Source organism: Stegostoma tigrinum, chromosome 25, assembly GCF_030684315.1.
Source record: "Stegostoma tigrinum isolate sSteTig4 chromosome 25, sSteTig4.hap1, whole genome shotgun sequence".
Taxonomy (NCBI): Eukaryota; Metazoa; Chordata; class Chondrichthyes; order Orectolobiformes; family Stegostomatidae; genus Stegostoma; species Stegostoma tigrinum.
The window spans coordinates 36417162-36437233 of record NC_081378.1 but is presented as its reverse complement, the minus strand read 5'-3'; the positions used below and the strand labels follow the sequence as shown (position 1 = coordinate 36437233).

At 40.7% G+C, this 20072-nt stretch overlaps 1 protein-coding gene across 24 annotated transcripts in view; it reads right to left on the bottom strand.

Moving 5' to 3' along the window:
• Positions 1-221: 221 nt before the first annotated feature.
• The window catches only part of anks1b (ankyrin repeat and sterile alpha motif domain containing 1B), a 766097-nt gene continuing 746246 nt past the window's right edge, over positions 222-20072 (bottom strand). For 22 of the 24 annotated variants that reach the window (XM_048554441.2, XM_048554435.2, XM_048554443.2 and 19 more), the window contains 2 exons: positions 13158-13328; positions 222-2635 (listed from right to left, as the gene is read on the bottom strand). In XM_048554441.2, the coding sequence (XP_048410398.2) occupies positions 2522-2635; positions 13158-13328 (285 nt within the window). In that variant the 3' untranslated portion in view covers positions 222-2521. Of the gene's footprint in view, positions 2636-4106; positions 4197-8616; positions 9810-13157; positions 13329-20072 lie in introns of those variants that run through there. The other 2 variants (XM_048554438.2, XM_048554436.2) reach the window with 2 other exon arrangements.

Below are 20072 nucleotides of genomic sequence, written 5' to 3'. Positions count from 1 at the left end.
ATCCAGTATGCTTCCATTAGGATTACCTAACGACCCCAAAGGCAGAATGAGAAAGGAAAACTTTGGTAGCAAGTGGATTTACAACTAGGAATCAACTGAGTTTTCAAATTCCAACACCATAATTTATACACATTGTTAACTGTAAATATTCAAAAGGAACATCTCCTGATTCGAACTAATGACCTGATAAATAGGGAAAAGTGATTCTGACCAATCCACAATTAGATCAAAACACAGGCTTTTGGCTTTTAATGAAAGTGAGATGATAATGTTCACAAAACAGTAAAACAAACTGTAAAATGGCTATGTTTGTACATCCTGTTTATTTAATGTGCTTCTGCAGGATATAAATAATGACAATATTACAAAATTTGTAACTGGAAGCCCAAGCATATATACAATGATTAGTTGCAGCGAGGCCACTATTTTATCCCCATACATTTTCATTTTGGTACCATGTTTACAGTGTTTGTTTTTAAACTGCCAAGTTACTACATACATGTATCAACAGTGAATAGGCAAAATATATACAAGGAAACCGCATTGTTCAAGTACTATAATACCGTATTAAAAGATTAACACTGAATTGAACTAAAATTCAGTCCAACCATACAATATACATTTGATTATCAATTACAATCCAAGCTCTAATAGTCATCCCTTAATTTATATTTGGGTGACCTTTGTCAGTAAGCCCAGCTTAGTTTCTATATCATATAAAAATAATGTAACATTGAAACAACTTAAGACCATTATTACACAAGTTCAATAAGGATTCTAAAATAAACATTAAATTGATTCACAATAGAATTTTGTTTCAAATAGATGGTGCCATAATAACTGTTATCATCACCATTCTTTACAATGCTGCCTATTCACATCACAGTTGAATTCTAGCTCAACGTGGTTTCAATTGGCAATGCAGCATAGCTGTATTATACGCAGCTGCATTTTTTTTTGCAAACAATTGAGAAACATGATGATTCTCATATTCAATAAACATTGATCGCTTCAGGTAGTAAATCAGTTGATTGTGGTTTCACAGGTTTAGTTCAAATAACAATGTCATGTGCTGCATTGTTTTGAAGAAATCAGTTACAGATCTTAGGCTTTGCCTCAAATGGAAGATGCATCACACTGCCGAGCAAGTCACTATTCATGAAATTTTGTGTTTTGTATTATAGAACAAAAATATATTCATTGTGCCATGTTTCATTTAAATCTCACAATCACACGTGCAGACAATATATTTTCTGAAATAGCTATGTTTGTGTTTTAAATATGAAAAGGCAACCTCTTCTGCATCCAGCACTGTCACTTGGATTGCTAACGTATCCATTGTCAGTGCATTGTATAGAATAGGCAGTGTGCCTCCACCTGCAATGCAATGTTGTTGGCTTGCAGAAATTAACACCTTCTTCTACAGCCCAAAGGACCTCACCAACATTGCAATAGGCTACATTGGAATGATGGATGACTTTATCCACCCAAATCATAGAGAAAATTGTTTTTAAAATTTGGGATTTCACTTCCTTTAAGCCCCTCAATTGCCATTTGTCAAAATGTTTTAAAATTAGATAACTATTCTGAACACTGTTTAGAAATAAGACTGCACATTGGTTTCAAGTGTAAAGCTCTTGATATTTGTTTCTGTCTTTTAAAACATTCTTCATTCTTTCACATTTTAAGAGCAAGGTGTCATAAAAATCACTACTGCTTACCTGAAAAAACAATAAATAAAAATATCCTCACACTAACACTTGCCGTACCACATTACCAAAGGAAAAAAATTATAAAATTCTTTTCAGTGCAGATCAGTGTTTGAAACAAGGGCGAGAGAACCTCTGAAGGTATTGGTCTGATTGAATATTGATAAGTTGTGAAATTTCCAGTAAAACAATAGTGAACTTCACAACAATTGCCTAAAGCATTAGCAAACCACTAAAACAGAGCAGTAATTTCAAAACAAAAGCCATTATCGAAATATCTCAGCTCAGCTTTTTTTCCAAACAATATCCCAAGGCTGCAATACATAAATTGCAGAATTTTTGTTAAAAAGTGTTAGTCCAAAAGGGATTCTTTTAAAAAAAGGCTTAGACTTGTTATCAGCTTTTAGCAGCATTCAAGTTATCAGATGGGCAGAAGAGAGCTTGAGAGTTAGAGTCCACTGATTTCTTCTAAATCGTGATGACCCAAAAAAATTTGAAGAGCAAAGTTACATCAAGACCAAGAAAAAACTCTTGAAACTGCATCAACTTAAATCCTTCTGATGGACTGGTTTTAAATAAGTCTAAAGACAGTTGTCATGTGTCAGTGTCATTCCTGTTGCTACAGTGAGAGGAATGTCAAGGAAAAAGAGCAGCTTCATGCAGTGATGACAGTAACTATGTAAAGGTCACTCAGCGAGTGCAGTTTTCCTCTCCACTGGGTCAGAGGTCACCAGAGGAGACAAAATGTGCTGCTTGCAGTGATTGCTCAAAAGAGTGCGAAGGCACAGACAGAGGAGAATGAGACATAGCGTTTAGAATATCGTGGTCTCATACTTAGTGCTCATCGCCCTTTTTGATTCTTGGACAGGTTCCACAATCCAAGGTACATTAGGATGAGTCTTTTGTTCCAGAAGAGGTTGATCGATCTGCAGGCAAAAAATAAAAAGACAACTCCTTAGCAAACAGGGATATCACATGTTGATGAATAATAAAATTAATCAACACACGAGAGTTCTAATGCCTCTACAAACCATGTTCAAATTCTCTTTGACATGAAGTAAGGCTACATTCCATTTCAATTCTACTGAAAGAAACAGTAGTTGCATTTGAATAACAGCAAAGTACAGTAGCTCCATCACATGACTTCCTCAGCCATATGAATGTTAAGCCTGGCTTCCGCACCTACTGAACATCTCAGGTGTACTGGATGCTGAGAGAGGTCACTCCAACATGTGAAGCCTGCACACACACACACACACACACACACATATATATACATCAAAACTCAGTTATCTGAAATAAGTTTATTCACAAACTAGTTTGCTTTCCACTATAAACAATTCAAATAAAGATGAAAATTAAAAGGTATAATCGCACCTATTGGAAGAAAAGCTAATTGATTTTTTACAGAGGTGTTCTATCACAGTAATTCAATTGAAATTTATTATTTATAATGCAATTGAAATCTATGAAAATTTTACAGTAATATTTTACAATTTGGGGAGACTAGTAGCTGATCAGCGTGCTCAGTATTACTGGATACTGCTAAAATAACATCAATTTTCAGAAATAGTGTTTTATGGCTGCTTTGAAGTCTTGCATAAACTGCCAAATCTTTGTCAACTTAAGGTTGAAGCTTCACTAGCCAGGTAAATAAATTTACCAATCTGCAAGTGTTAGAAGTGACAGTTTATACAAACCCATAGTAAGTTTGGTACCCAACGCTGAACAACAACAATAATACTAATGAAAGGGCCTCAATGGCACTTAAGCAATGTTAATTTTTCACCCTTGAGAGCTAGACCTAATAAAACAGGCGACTTACTACATTTGAATGAGTCGAGTGATTATAAAACCAGCAGCAACCCTGGAGAATAGGAATACCTACTGGCCACAGAGCAGCACAGTGCATACTAAGTTGTGCCATTGAGTAGGTTGGTTGCAAGCTTGGATCTGCAACTTCCCACATGAGGAGTTCTGGATCTCAGTTGGCCTTTCAGAACAAGCACTGAGTGGAGGTGAGGCGCTTCTGTGCAGGGCAGGAGGGAGGGGAGGTGGGTAGGCAAGGGGGAGGAAACAGAGGCAGTTTCATCCCAGGCCACTTCCACACACCACCGCACAACACCCTAGTTTAGAACAGCATCAGACTGCCCAGGCTGTCTGGGAGAGGAGGTAAATATATTTCAAAAAAAGGGGGCCAAAAGAAAGAAAAACAGTTCTGGTCATATTTCACTTCCTCCCCCACCGCACCCCAACCCCCCCCCCCCCACCCCACCTCCACCCGTACCCCACTGCTGCACGATACTTGGAAGTTTAGAAACGTCAGTTGTTTTGTGCTCATTTTAAATTACACTATTTAGACGATTACAGCATAGGCCAGCTGCAAAAGACACGTACCTAGTGTTTTACAGAAACTGGTCTTTGATGAAATCATGTAAAAAAAGACCATTCGTTGTTGGTATCCGCCTTATTACCATTCTGCATCTCCTAGAGACGGTGCGATTAAAACTGTTAAAGGGGAAATCTCACCACAGCACAATTCATTGTTATTGTGCGTAAACAATACATCATTCAAAAATACTAATAAACTATAGAGCAACTTGTATGTTAAGGCATTTTATCTATAACCTATGTCAAACAAAGTAATATTGAAGCACCTTCCATGAAGTCTGTGAGATACCAAAGTACAGTAATTACAGCAACCAACAAAACTCAAAGAAGAGTTGGTAAGTTGCTCCATTGTATTACTTTCGACTATTTACTTAACACAGATTATGTTAGAACCCATGATCTGACTCATAATTTCACAGAGGTTTTTAAGATCTGAAAACCTGGAAGGTGCAACTTAGAGATCTTACTGCCAGGTGGGTTCAAAGAACATCTTTACATCGGTGTGATTAAACACACAGGATTCTAAAATAATACATTAAGCAAATTCCTTGAATGAGAAATCAAATGTACATTTGATGCACTAGATATTATGTTTACAAAACCATTCTATTTGCACCAAAAGCTGAGGTGCTCAGTTACTGGAAACATATACCACCAGTTCATAACAAGCAGCAAAAGACGAAGTGGCAGATTTAACAAGCTTAATACTAACAGCACTGGGTGTACATTTGCTTTGCTAACTGCATTGGTTTGCTTACTGAAATATAAGAAAATGTTCTTTTTTGTATCTCTAGTGGCATTAATTCAGGCCGATTTGAAAAATGCCCAATTAAACTGCTAATTTTCACTGTACTGTTAGTAAGTGTCCTGTATGGTCCAAGCCACAAAAACAAATCTAATCCTAATGCATTCAATTTTTAAAACACTTTTTAACAAAAAAACCATGATTAAAATGTTGCACATGGTCAGAAAGGTTGCATATCCAAAAGGACTACATTATTCTAGAATAATTTTAAATAGCAAAACTAAATTCCATCATATAATTCTAAATAATACAGCAGCTCAAAATTCCACAAGATTCCAGAATGGCATGGGCATTTGTTATCTATACAGAAATACATTATATGACTATATAATCTATAGCATGCTACACATCAGTTTTTTTCCCTCAAAAATAAGTGGTGTCTCATTAGTCGTGACTATTGCTTTCAGAGTACAGATTGTTCCATTTAGAGCCTATATAATGCGAGAATGCTGGGCCTTCAGAAGGTAGTCAAGACGCCACGGATGTAATACTGCAGTAACATGCAGTCATTTTACATGCTTCCACACTGCACTCTGTTCAGCATATTAGTTTTTCTTTAAATATATAAAAGGTTTGGTTTGACATGTCTGCAATGAAATTAAGGTCTTGTAGGTGTTAAGATTGAATAATGAACACAGTGATGTCTAGGCTAAAATTCAATGTGTGCCCAAGAGAACTCCAGCTGCCACATTTGTTTTCTATTCTTAATAAAGGTCTTTGAAAAACCATACTGAAGTTGTATTGTCACGATGGAATTGCTGCAATAATACTTCATTCATAATTAAATGCACATGAGAGAACCTACAAAGGAACCCAGGTTGCTTTTAATGCAGGCTTAAATCTCATTAGCATTTATAATAATACACACAAATTTAAACTAATCTTGCCTGAAGTAGTTGCAGAAATAAACATGCCGAGATGTGCCATGATCCCATAAGGAATGATGAGTGTCAGCAGATTTGTAAGGATAGCAATACGCTTTAATTCACATCATTATTTTATCCTGATTATTTTACAAATAAAATGCATTTGATTTATCCGCTTCTGTGTCCACTCACTTTGATGAATGACTCAAGAATCAATTGAGAGTTTGAGATTAAATTGAACCTGTTATTTTGTTTCACTGAAAGGGAACTAAGAGCCATTTTCAAATGTTCGATGTTGCTGGTGGGGCAGTTCCTTGGATTTTTTTGGATGCTCTAATAAAATGATCTACTTCCTTTTCAACAAATTCAAATGAATCTAATCTTAAAATGTTTTATTTTCAAAGTGCAGCATTGAAGCACCACATCTACTGAATTTTAGCCGCGGACAGTTAGTAACATTTGATGCTAGCAAAGGAAAAATTCAAGAGGGGCAGACACGGCAATGCACACAAAGGCAAAATAAGACCTGAAACTTGTGCGGCAGAGAATGATGAAACTTGGAAGGAAGAGGAAGAGGAGGAGGAGGAGGATGGGGAGGCCTGTGAGGGGTGTAAATATGATCTAAGGACCATCTGTTATTTGGATGTTTCACCTGAAAGAAAGTGTAAACAACAACATAGCTATACATATGCGTCATAAAGATGCAGAGGCATTTCTTAGCAAAAGAGACACTTTCAAGTGCTGTTATCTAAAAATTATTCAAGACAAAACCCCCTCCTGGAATTTCTCAGCATCACCATCTCTCCAGCCCATGCCATACCCCATTCTCTTTCTGGTGTCAACAGCTGGAAACGGGGAAGGTGTAAGGGAGCTGCCAATGATGACTTCCACTCCCTCATATTGTGGCACCAATTTATTTCTCTTCTGCAACTCCCTGAAGCCAACTAAACCGCAAACTTGCCACAAATGTGAGAACGGGGCATAGCTATCCCCTACCACATTACGTTTAATGCATTGGCATAAACAGACTTTGGTTTGGACATAACTCTTTTTACCATCCTCAAACCCACTTATATTGCTTGGGAAAAATCTAAAAGACAATTGTTTTTTCCTACTCAAATTACATTTTCACATTTGATTTAACTAATATAACACAAGTTTAGGTTTACAGGAAACATAAATCCATACCTTATAATGAAGAAAATTAACAAACAATTATTTATTCATGTAAAAAAGTGCCAATTTTGCATAAGAGGTTGAACTTGAATTTATATTTGGTTCAAGAAAGAAACATTAACACCAAATTCCCTTGCTGCATAAAGCTGCTTCACTTTAATTGCTCTGGAATTTTTACATTTTCTTCCTCTCTACAAACATGTATTCCTCAAAAAAGAACACCTTAGCTTACTGCACAAATGCTGGTGTCCTTCCAACTGAGGTTTGTTGAAGCATATTAGCCCTGTAAAGTTGTCAGCACCTTGAAGTTCACTGTCACTATAATGTTCCCCATCAGCAGCACCACAAAGTATCCTGTCAGTGCTGTAAGGTATGTAAAAGCCAGACTGCAAATTGTAATGGCATGCAACAGGGTAACTTGATTTTCTTGCATTGCTTTAATGAAGTGAATACTTGACCAGAAGTTTCCACACCCTTGCTCACCTCAACTTATAACAGAAGTAACATGGAGACCCCAAAAAAATGATTTAAACAACATGTCCAAGGGACAAGTTTCAAAATGCTAAATATGTTTAACAATACAATTTTACCCTAACAATATTGCAGAAATAATTTACCAATTTATTAGGTTATCAGCTACACTAGCAGTTTTGGTGTTGGTTGGGGCTAGAATGGGATATTAGCTCACGTATACTGTGATTAAACACTGCCAGTGGGAATCTGTGCTTTCATACCATCTGACTTCACCCATTGGCAATACCTCTTTGTTTTCTGTAATGAAGCTGAAAGATATGTTTATACGTGGATAAATGGAAAGTTGCTGGAGAGAGACTGATGCCCATGGAATAACACCCCAACTTGGAAAGACCTTCATTAAAAGGAGAGAGAAAACTGGTGAGAAAGATATATAAATAATTATGGCCTCAATATGAAAGCTTCACCCCAGCACCCCACACTGTGGCCACTAGAGAGGATCCGTGGGGCTGCAGTTATAAATTGTAAGCTGACTCATATAGCCCATATATGCAGAATGACAGTGAGAATCAGGGATCAGAGTATTTCATCTTGGAAAGGCAACATTGCTGCTGCAGTTCAGCCTGGAATCTTGTTCGAAAAGATCTGCCGCTGCCCTGATTTCCAAGGGGTCCACAACCTGATCTAACACAGGGAGGCAGCAGGCATCGATTCTATGATCTCAGGTTCCGTGTGGGCCCTGCCTTGCTTCTCAAACCTTCAGAATTTCCCTGGTCCTGATCTCCACCTTCCCACCCACCTCCAAATCGAAGGCATTCCTGCACCTTATCCATCCTTGCTCCCACCTGTGATGACCAGGGAGTAATCTGCAGACGGCAGCAGTCTGCTGCTAATGTTCCATTATGGAATTCAGCTGGATTGCCCAAACAGTTGGCCACAAGGCAGGTGGTGCAGACTCTCAATAAAATGAGGTTCTGCCATCTCCAGCCTTGCCATGCTGTATGGTGGAATCTGACCACATCAATAAGCTTATCTCCAAATGGACAACAGCACATTTTCTCATAATAAAAGTGACTTTGTGTTGTGAGACAACAAGGTGTAGAGCCAGGTGAACACAGCAGGCCAAGCAACATCAGAGGAGCAGGAAAGCTGACGTTTCGAGAAGGGTCTAGATCCAAAACGTCAGCTTTCCTGTTCCTCTGATGCTGCTTGGCCTGCTGTGTTCATCCAGCTCTACATTGTGTTGTCTTAGATTCTTCAGCATCAGCAGTTCGTACTATCTCTGACTTTGTATTGTGATGCCCCGAATGACAACACTGATGCTATGCTATTATCAAAGATAACAGCAAAGAGATATTATGCAGTGTCTTCTATTCCTACTTTCATAACTTAGGGAAGAGTCTGAACCTATCTGTAACACATGCCATGGCAGAAATAATAATGCCCAGCTCTCCTGCCAATCTATCTTCTCCTTCTCAGCTAATTTGTCAAACAGACCAAGGAGACACTTCCAATGACATCTATTTCTGCAACATTGATGGTAAACACTTTCTAGCAACTCCCCAGAATAGAAAGGTAGCCAACCTAAAATTCACCCTGCCTTCCCCATTCACCAAAATATTGGGAGTATTAAGAGTTGATTGGAAAAGAACAGGGTTAGAATGAAAACAGAAAAAAAAACGAATTATTTACACTACAATTTTCCTCAATATGCTATATTGTGGTACTCAACATGCATTATTACCCTGTAGCATTTGACAAATGGAAATCTCTGCCGAGATAAGTGGATTGTCAGATTCAGTTTTGAAGAGGAAAAGCACGTATAGCAGCTTTAATGCTCACCAGGGAAATTCAATTTGGCACTTAGGTCAGTTTCCACACACTGGAAACCAACGAGGATTGCCAACCCTCCCAGAATAGCCAGGAGTCCAATGGAACCAGCATCAGCCTCCTGGAAGTCAAATATTCCGGGAGGAGTTTTAATACCATGCATGTCCAATCAAATTCAAACCTCCTTAAATCAAAAAAAGAAGTTATTTAAGAGTCCAAGTGGCTGGGATTTTGGCAGGCTGTAATGGAAATGGTGGCCTATCTGACCAGTTTTTGGGAGGGTGGAGGGTGGAGCGTGGAGCGAGCGGCCCTAACTTTGGGTCAGATTAAAGTGGAGGACTTGTCTAGGATCCTGCTGTCGATTTGGAATGGCTTCGGTGCTCCGTTCTCTGTGACTGACTCCGGGGATGATCCCAGGTACCACGAATCACGCACAAGAGAGCAGGGCTAGAGTGCTGTGTTCTTGAAATATTGAAGCATCGGGAAAGGCTGTATTTTATTGCCACTGTCCCGTGAACCAGTTGATCTCCCTGTTCCTGATGTAGCTCCGGACCCGATCTATAGCGGATAGAACAGAACGCGCTATTGTTGGTCTAAGAGCCAGTGAGAATACTTTGAGAGTCGCATCTCTTAATCTTGAAACAAGGCACTGATTCTAAGCAGCAGCAGCAGTTTACAGTGGTGACATTATACCTGTCGCACCCCTATTTTTAGTAAAAGTTGTTTTGAGATGTTTTCAAGTTACTTTTGTCAGCTAAAAGTTTCCAATTTTATGTTGAGAGACCCTCTAGATTTAAAAGATTCTTAAACCAGGTTTGGGGCAGGAAGGGGATGGGTGGCAGAGACTTCCTAATCTGTAGGGGATTTCTGATTGTGTCAGTGAGGAACCAAGTCCCTGCTTCCCCTTAGAGTCAGCTCATGCATCTACTGCTGGCTTTCTGTGACATCAATTCCATTTCCATGTCCCGAAATGTATCCAGCCAGAATTAGCAACACTCAAACTGATGTGTCAATCTCTACTTCTGAGGAGCCTAAGTGGCACATTTCTCTGCATCCAGCCTGGACAATGTTCCATCAGTGCACGAGGCAAAGGTGCATGCAAGAAAATGGCACTCCAGCATCCACCAGTACTAATCTTCCAACCACCGTACAAAAGCCCATTCATGGTTATGCGAAGACACAATTTGGTGTGTTGTGGCTCAGTTTGGTGGGGTTAATCGATTCAGAATCAGAGCTTTTGGGCCATTGCTAGCCACCTTTAACACCAGCTATCACCACCAAGAGGCTTCCTGAAGCTCTTTATCAGTGCCAACAAAATAGATTGCTATTTTCAAGGGGATAATGCCAAGTTGTCATACTAAGAATTTATGGGAAAACAGTAACTCTCTGGCTGCAGCATGTGGGTGCTATTATTAGCCAGCAGAGCTGTGAATGAGGCCAGGACAGATAATTCACAAGAAAAATTCAAGAATGATTCCCTCATTAATCATCCTTTTCCTGGGCTGCCTGAATATGGTGATTTGGAAAGGGTCCATGAACTCCGAACTATTAAAAGAAATTACTGTTCACACAAGTGGCAGAGCAAAGAGAGTGGGATAGCAACACAAAAAGATGGAGCAGACAAAGACAGCACTGTCAACATTAAAAATATATTTGCTGTTTTGAGAAAAATTGTTATAAAATGTTCCTACGCAGATGAATTCTGTGCTGGTGCTACAATGTATATAGTAGCAGGTTTCAATGTTTATAACAATTCCATTTCCACTCATGCTTTCCTTCTTCAAATACAGGGTGATGGTTAGAGCAGAGTTCTATACGAATATGCTGATATTGCTCAAATTTGAGAGTTCTTTTTTCCAAATTCAATGTATAAAATGTCAAACTGCAGGGCATTTATTGTGAGTTATTTTGCAAATGCAGGCTTGTACATTCATAACTAAGATACTTTTATCCAGGCGCCTGTTGCAATTTCAGAAAGATGGAGAATTTTCTGCAGGATGTATTGGCACTGATTCACCAATCATGTGGGGTATTCACCAATCCTTTCACTAGATTGTGTGGCAATTAAATCAGAGTTTATGCTTGCAACAGCTGAGTGACTCGATAGCTGGAGACAGGTGGTGAGTTTCTGCTGGATACAGGCAACGAGACAGTAACTCAGATTGTGGCTAATAAACCACAGTATTACAATCCATCAGAATTTGAGGGGCTGTGCAAAGGTTATTCACACTATGTTTCTGTGGCACAGTGTGTAGGACAAATGATCCTTTCAGCTGGGATCCTTTTGTCATGATAGGTGAAGTGAGAATAGAGAAAGGTTGTGGAAATCATTTACCAGTTTTCTTATTTCAGATGGGATGTGGAGAGGGGAACAGCTCGAGGATTCCTTTTCACTTATGTTTCAAAATAGGTCAGAAAAGAAGAGACAAAAATAACAAACTAAACGGCGGCACGGTGGCTCAGTGGTTAGCACTGCAGTCTCACAGCACCAGGGACCCGGGTTCGATTCCACCCTCGGGCAACTGTCTGTGCGGAGTTTGCACATTCTCTCCGTGTCTGCGTGGGTTTTCTCCGGGTGCTCTGGTTTCCTCCCACAATCCAAAGATATGCAGGCTAGGCGGATTGGCCATGCTAAATTGCCCGTAGTGTTCAGGGGTCTGTGGGTTATAGGGGGATGGGTCTGGGTGGGATGCTGCAAGAAGCATTGTGGACTTGTTGGGCCGAAGAGCCTGTTTCCACACTGTAGGGAATCTAATCTAAACAGAAATTAACTAATGTTTGCGCATCCTACCCATGAGGCAGCTACAGCATTTCTGGTACTCAAAATGTAGGAGTCATAACTTAAAATTAAAATGTATGCAAATTTAATGGTCACCCCTCCCCCTCATCCTGAAGCTGGAAGTTTCTCCACAGGTTTTCAGATAAAACTGGAAAGATATTTGAATCAACTTTCGATAGGTTTGTGATAGCATCCTCATATTTGGTCACAAGTCCTTTCTTAACCAGTCATTAAATAAAAACTTTGTTTTTAATGGTCATTTCAAGAGTTGTTTTCTGTTAGCTTAAATTATCCAATGTGCAAAATATTTTGATAACCAGAAGACTGAATGCATTCAAGTAGAAATGTGTTTGAGCTGATGTATTTTTTACATGCTGCACAGGTTTAGGAATAATCTATTCTGTATGTACAACGTGATTAGTCTGTTTAGTCATGTTTCAATTCTATCCTGGTTACCATTCCTGGGCTAAGAGAATGAGCCAGTAACCTGCTGCCAGGCTTTCTGCACTCTCAACTTTACAACTGGGCACCAGGAGGTAAGGAGATGTCTCCACTTAATCGCCCTCCCAAAAAAATGGCATTGCATACCTAGCAGTAAAATGATAAATGTGAATTAATTGAGCCCACTTTAAGTTAGCAATTATCAGAATATGTTACAAATATGTTTGTCACCTTTCCTGTTCTTCCACTGATAAACAATAAAGGGTTAGAAATCTCAAATGATTAATGATTTAACACATAGTCAGAAACCATATTTCTTGGACACATTATAGCTCCTTTGTCAGTGACAAAGGCAAGCTTTGGCTTGCCACAGGTCCCTATGGAGAAATTTCAGTCTTGATTTACTGTTTGCAACAGCTCACTAGCAGGACACATAACGGCGTGCATGTCAGATAGCAATTCATTTGTATAATTACGACTGAAAGGTCATTGTTAACTTATTTCCTTCTGATTGTTTGTTGCATGTTAAACAATCTTGCATCCAATTTATATCAGCAGGCACCTAGCTCTTAGTGCAAAGGATCTCCAAGTGGGGCACTGAGATACAATGAATTGCTTACTGCCAATAAAAAGCAGAAAAGGATCCATCTTGTTGCTATGCATCTATCTGCTTATTAGACTCTTACCACAGATTTCCGGATACTTGCTCGCGGCTTTGGAATGGGTTTGCCAGCTTTACTTTCAAGGCTATCTTGCATTGTGGGAGGGCCATGGCCACCTTTCCTGGCTTGTAGGGCCAGCTGATAAGCCACTTCAAAAGCTTGTCCCAGTGTTAAAATGATCTCATAGGCTAAATTCTGGAGGAGAAATGAGAGAAACAAAACAATTGTTGGATTTATAAGTATCATTTGTAGTCAACGTAATAAAATTAAAGTAAATGAAGTTGTGTGAAAATAACTATATGTTATAACTTCAGTGGATAGGAGATGAGAAATAGAGAGCTCTGAAGTATGTTTATCATTCTTATCCATATTATTAAACTAAGAATGATGAATGTCATGTCTTGTTAAATTATTCTTTTTTCATATTAAAGCAGCAGCATATTACCTTAAAAATGGCATGTTTCATAATTAAAGTCAAAGCCAACTCATCATATAAAATATTACAATAAGCACATGCTCTCAGGCAGCGTAGAAAATTCTCCTTTGAACTTGTTTTTCTTGATTTTTGGAAACCAAGTGACACACTTCTGATTTGATATCAGTATCAATATATAAATAAATAACTCCAGGGTGTTTGCTTTTGACAGATTATTCATACTATCTAATTTTATATTGCTCTCTGAGGCTACGTAATGTAATTATGATTCAAAGGTTATATTGCATCAGCAGTTTTAACTGACACATTGCTAATATCTAATGCGCTTACTGCCAACAATTTTCACTGCAACACTCTGGATCTCCATGGAAACGAAAAGATCTATTCCACTGCAGCTGTGTTGGTGATTCTAACTGGAGACTTCTGCCGCACTGGGGTTCATTTTATAGCCATTTACATTTGAACTATTTCCAGCATTACTGTTAGAATGCTCCTACAAAAATTCTTCAGAATGGCTAACGTTCTGACTTGAACGTCTTCTCATAATTGATCCATAAGATCTCACAACATTGAGATGTTCTCAAAGTATTTTTTCTCCCAGTGCTCTAGTCCACTATACATAGCAAGGTTGTATCCAGCTTAATTGAAGAGTCCACTGTAAATGTTAATCGATGAATTCTGCAGCTCGACTAAATGAGGCTGCCACTGAACAGTTACACAGTTGCAAAGAACAACAGTCTAATCTCCACCAAGTTTTGCAATGCAAGTTGTAGTTTCCATTAAATATATTAATTTGCACTGTTTAAGAAATGAGTGATATAGTTTTCTGTCTAAATAATTAATTATTTAGGTAACCTTTACTATAAGCTAGGAACATTAAAGTTTCCCACAAATTGGATTACAAAGTTTGGAACTTTAAGACTAGCCCCATCACAATGACTGTGTAATCTAAGTGTGTGGTTGCATCATGCTCTAAATTTTAATAACCATATAGTAACAAGAAGTCATATTCAGGATTAAACATTTCTAAATTTAAATTGCCATTTATCAGTGTTATCTGAAGAATTATATGGTGCCATTTGTGTTTTTTCTTTTTATTCATGCACAGGTTATGGGTGTCAATGGCAGTTTCCTTCCCTAGAGGACATTAGTGAACCAGATTCAGTGGCTTCATGGTCATTATTAGACTCTTGACTCCAGATTTGTACTGAACAAATTCCACCACCTATCATGATGGGATACAAACCCAGGATGTTATAAAAGTCTCCAAATAGTCTAGTAACACTAGTCTAACTACTAGGCCACTGCCTTCACCCAAACCTGTTTGTTGTATGTTAGCCCATGATACACACATCAAACAGTCAGACGATTTCAAGTTTACTTACAGTGCCAATTACTTACAAGGCAATAGTATCACAGACTTAAACAGAGTATGGACTCTGTGCTAACAAACGTTACTGCACATGACACATGCATAACCAAGTGACTATTTAGAGTCCATGATACATAACAGCTGAAGGCAAGCTGGGTACTTCTACAGAAGTCAAATGTCATGTGATTGCCTTAAAAATACTAGCCTGTCTGGTCTGAAATCTATGCCATAATACAACAAGAGTAGAGTCTATAAGTGCACGGATGGTATAATTCTGGGGCTTGTCCAAAAGTGCTTTCCTGGTAGACTGAATAGTTCTGGAGGCGAGAATCAGTGCCATAAGCCTTTCAGCTAAGTTATTTTCTGTGAACTCTGCTTTTGTAGCTTTGCATGGCACTTGCCTATCAACTGATTAACTGTTTCATGTAACGGTTGGCATTATTACACACACTCAGCTTGTGCATCCTGAAACTGACATAACCTTTCAGGTGATCTTCGAAGGTCTCAAAAGAAACGGTCTGGATCTTTGCAGTCATCATCAGAAATACGGAAGGATTTTATTGATCTTTCACTCCCCAAAATAAGTAACAATTTGACTGCCTGTTATTCAGTGTAATTTATTTGTTGATCCATAAAGATTGACACTTTATTTAAGCAACTGAAGTTCTGACAGAATATCAATGGAATGCCAATCCATTGCTATGTGTTTCATTCTTGCTCTTTAAAATGCCATTATAAGAATCTTAATTACAGTGCAGTTTTTTCTGTACTTATGCATTTTCTATTTTTTAATATTGTGTGTTACTATCTCTTCAAAATTGCCGTCCTGTAGTTGTATGTTTTACCTATTTGTAGTATTCACATTGAAAATGGAGTGATGATATCACAAATGCTTCATTCAAAATAAAAGGAGCTAATCTGGAAGTGAAAGTGATGGAATCAACCGATATTGGATACCAGTAAGTCTTTTCAATGTGGAAAATCACTTTATGCTGTGATTATTTTCCCACAATATTTTGTTCCAGGCCTAATTTTCTTAGGTTAGGGTCGTCCATCAGCACTTCAAAGTGCATTTTTTTTTAAAACGTTGGGTCTCCAGCAGCCTCTAGTTCATTTTTTTTTAAATAGATAGAGAGAGTGAGGGAGAGAGGGAGGGAGGGAGAGAGGGAGGGAGGGAGGGAGGGAGGGAGAAAGGGGTAGCACATTCATTGTGTTTCAGTAAAGGTTTGTAGACATTAATTTTAGTTTTGGCACCTTAGTCTTGTTTATAGTTGTAACCTCAGCTCTTAATTCAGTTGGTGGATGAAGACTGATGACTATGAGGAAAAACACTTCAAATCTGCCATTGTGCTATGACCTTTTCTGCCTTTAGAATCCACATACTACCACTAGCTGGCTGTCACAACTAGTTTTTAATGCTCACTTGTGTCACCATGATACCATTTATGGTTTTCTATATGTTAGCCTGTGTAACACATAGCATGGATATGTTGGGTTCTGCTGTGTCAGATATCTTGACATTTATTTATAATGACTATTTATAAAGCTATAATATCGAAGGGTTGCAGTATTTTTTGCTTACTGATGTCAGTATACATCGTACACAAATAATCAACTGACTATAGTAACTCCAGAAGATAGAATGTGACTGATGGGAAGGTCTTTATACCAAAATATCACATGCTATGAAGTCAAGTTAACTGTCTTCAAGGTAATAAAATGTGAGGCTGGATGAACACAGCAGGCCAAGCAGCATCTCAAGAGCACAAAAGCTGACGTTTCGGGCCTAGACCCTTCATCAGAGAGGGGGATGGGGAGAGGGAACTGGAATAAATAGGGAGAGAGGGGGAGGCGGACCGAAGATGGAGAGAAAAGAAGATAGGTGGAGAGAGTATAGGTGGGGAGGCAGGGAGGGGATAGGTCAGTCCAGGGAAGACGGACAGGTCAAGGAGGTGGGATGAGGTTAGTAGGTAGATGGGGGTGCGGCTTGGGGTGGGAGGAAGGGATGGGTGAGAGGAAGAACCGGTTAGGGAGGCAGAGACAGGTTGGACTGGTTTTGGGATGCAGTGGGTGGGGGGGGAAGAGCTGGGCTGGTTGTGTGGTGCAGTGGGGGGAGGGGACGAACTGGGCTGGTTTAGGGATGCAGTAGGGGAAGGGGAGATTTTGAAACTGGTGAAGTCCACATTGACACCATTAGGCTGCAGGGTTCCCAGGCGGAATATGAGTTGCTGTTCCTGCAACCTTCGGGTGGCATCATTGTGGCACTGCAGGAGGCCCATGACGGACATGTCATCTAGAGAATGGGAGGGGGAGTGGAAATGGTTTGCGACTGGGAGGTGCAGTTGTTTGTTGCGAACTGAGCGGAGGTGTTCTGCAAAGCGGTCTCCAAGCCTCCGCTTGGTTTCCCCAATGTAGAGGTAGCCACACCGGGTACAGTGGATGCAGTATACCACATTGGCAGATGTGCAGGTGAACCTCTGCTTAATGTGGAATGTCATCTTGGGGCCTGGGATAGGGGTGAGGGAGGTGGTGTGGGGGCAAGTGTAGCATTTCCTGCGGTTGCAGGGGAAGGTGCCGGGTGTGGTGGGGTTGGAGGGCAGTGTGGAGTGAACAAGGGAGTCACGGAGAGAGTGGTCTCTCCGGAAAGCAGACAGGGGTGGGGATGGAAAAATGTCTTGGGTGGTGGGGTCGGATTGTAAATGGCGGAAGTGTTGGAGGATGATGCGTTGTATCCGGAGGTTGGTAGGGTGGTGTGTGAGAACGAGGGGGGTCCTCTTTGGGCGGTTGTGGGGGGGGCGGGGCGTGAGGGATGTGTTGTGGGAAATACGAGAGACGCGGTCAAGGGCGTTCTCGATCACTGTGGGGGGAAAGTTGCGGTCCTTGAAGAACTTGGACATCTGGGATGTGCGGGAGTGGAATGTCTTATCGTGGGAGCAGATGCGGCGGAGGCGGAGGAATTGGGAATAGGGGATGGAATTTTTGCAGGAGGGTGGGTGGGAGGAGGTGTATTCTAGGTAGCTGTGGGAGTCGGTGGGCTTGAAATGGACATCAGTTACAAGCTGGTTGCCTGAGATGGAGACTGAGAGGTCCAGGAAGGTGAGGGATGTGCTGGAGATGGCCCAGGTGAACTGAAGGTTGGGGTGGAAGGTGTTGGTGAAGTGGATGAACTGTTCGAGCTCCTCTGGGGAGCAAGAGGCGGCGCCGATACAGTCATCAATGTACCGGAGGAAGAGGTGGGGTTTGGGGCCTGTGTAGGTGCGGAAGAGGGACTGTTCCACGTAACCTACAAAGAGGCAGGCATAGCTGGGGCCCATGCGGGTGCCCACGGCCACCGCCTTAGTCTGTAGGAAGTGGGAGGAGTCAAAAGAGAAGTTGTTGAGGGTGAGGACGAGTTCAGCTAGGCACCTTCCCCTGCAACCGCAGGAAATGCTACACTTGCCCCCACACCTCCTCCCTCACCCCTATCCCAGGCCCCAAGATGACATTCCACATTAAGCAGAGGTTCACCTGCACATCTGCCAATGTGGTATACTGCATCCACTGTACCCGGTGTGGCTTCCTCTACATTGGGGAAACCAAGCGGAGGCTTGGAGACCACTTTGCAGAACACCTCCGCTCAGTTCGCAACAAACAACTGCACCTCCCAGTCGCATACCATTTCCACTCCCCCTCCCATTCTCTAGATGACATGTCCGTCATGGGCCTCCTGCAGTGCCACAATGATGCCACCCGAAGGTTGCAGGAACAGCAACTCATATTCCGCCTGGGAACCCTGCAGCCTAATGGTGTCAATGTGGACTTCACCAGTTTCAAAATCTCCCCTTCCCCCACTGCATCCCTAAACCAGCCCAGTTCGTCCCCTCCCCCCACTGCACCACACAACCAGCCCAGCTCTTCCCCCCCATCCACTGCATCCCAAAGCCAGTCCAACCTGTCTCTGCCTCCCTAACCGGTTCTTCCTCTCACCCATCCCTTCCTCCCACCCCAAGCCGCACCCCCATCTACCTACTAACCTCATCCCACCTCCTTGACCTGTCCGTCTTCCCTGGACTGACCTATCCCCTCCCTACCTCCCCACCTATACTCTCTCCACCTATCTTCTTTTCTCTCCATCTTCGGTCCGCCTCCCCCTCTCTCCCTATTTATTCCAGTTCCCTCTCCCCATCCCCCTCTCTGATGAAGGGTCTAGGCCCGAAACGTCAGCTTTTGTGCTCTTGAGATGCTGCTTGGCCTGCTGTGTTCATCCAGCCTCACATTTTATTATCTTGGAATTCTCCAGCATCTGCAGTTCCCATTATCTCTGTCTTCAAGGTTCTTGCCCATCTGGTCTGGAATCTTTGCCACAATATGGCACTAAATAATATTTATATTTTAGGACATAGTGGAATGAAGGTAGCCTCAACTATATTTCATTACTGTGTAACTGGGCAATGACAGCCTTAGTTAGCTAGTTCTGCAAAGTCTAAAGCTTTAGCACACAACAGACTCCTCTATTAATCTTAGTGACAACTCTGCCACACAAAGGACTCAAACACTGGGAATGGTTAAGCTTTTGAATGAAGTAGAGCCATGGACACATTATGGGAAGATGCTCAGGTCAGAATACTAGCTATTCCTGAAAATATTTGCATAAGTATTCCAACGGTCATACAAAAATGATGTTTGGGATTATATATTATGTGGACTCAAATGTTTAAAAAGATGAACCTCCAAAATTCACTTATTCAAAGGCTGTCGGCATCACTGACAACTCTAGCATTTACTGCCTATCCTTAAAAACAGAGCTCAATGAAAGGTCATTTCAGAAGGCACTTAAGAGTAAGATACATTGCTTTGGGTTTGGAGTCTCACAAAGGCCCGATCACGTAAGGACCGAAGCTTTTTTGCCCGTAAAGGAAATGAGTGTACCAGATGGCTTTTTACAACAATCATGACTGCCTTTAGTGACAGTCGGTTTTTATTACAAATTATTTACTTAACGCAATCCACAGAGGGGTCTCAACTCACATCTTCTCAACATTACTGATCTACCACAATCCACTTACATTCACCCAGCCTGTAACGTAGAAGTGATTACTAAGCAGTAAAATATTATTTTGATTGTAAAAATTATGAAAAAAAAATTCATCGA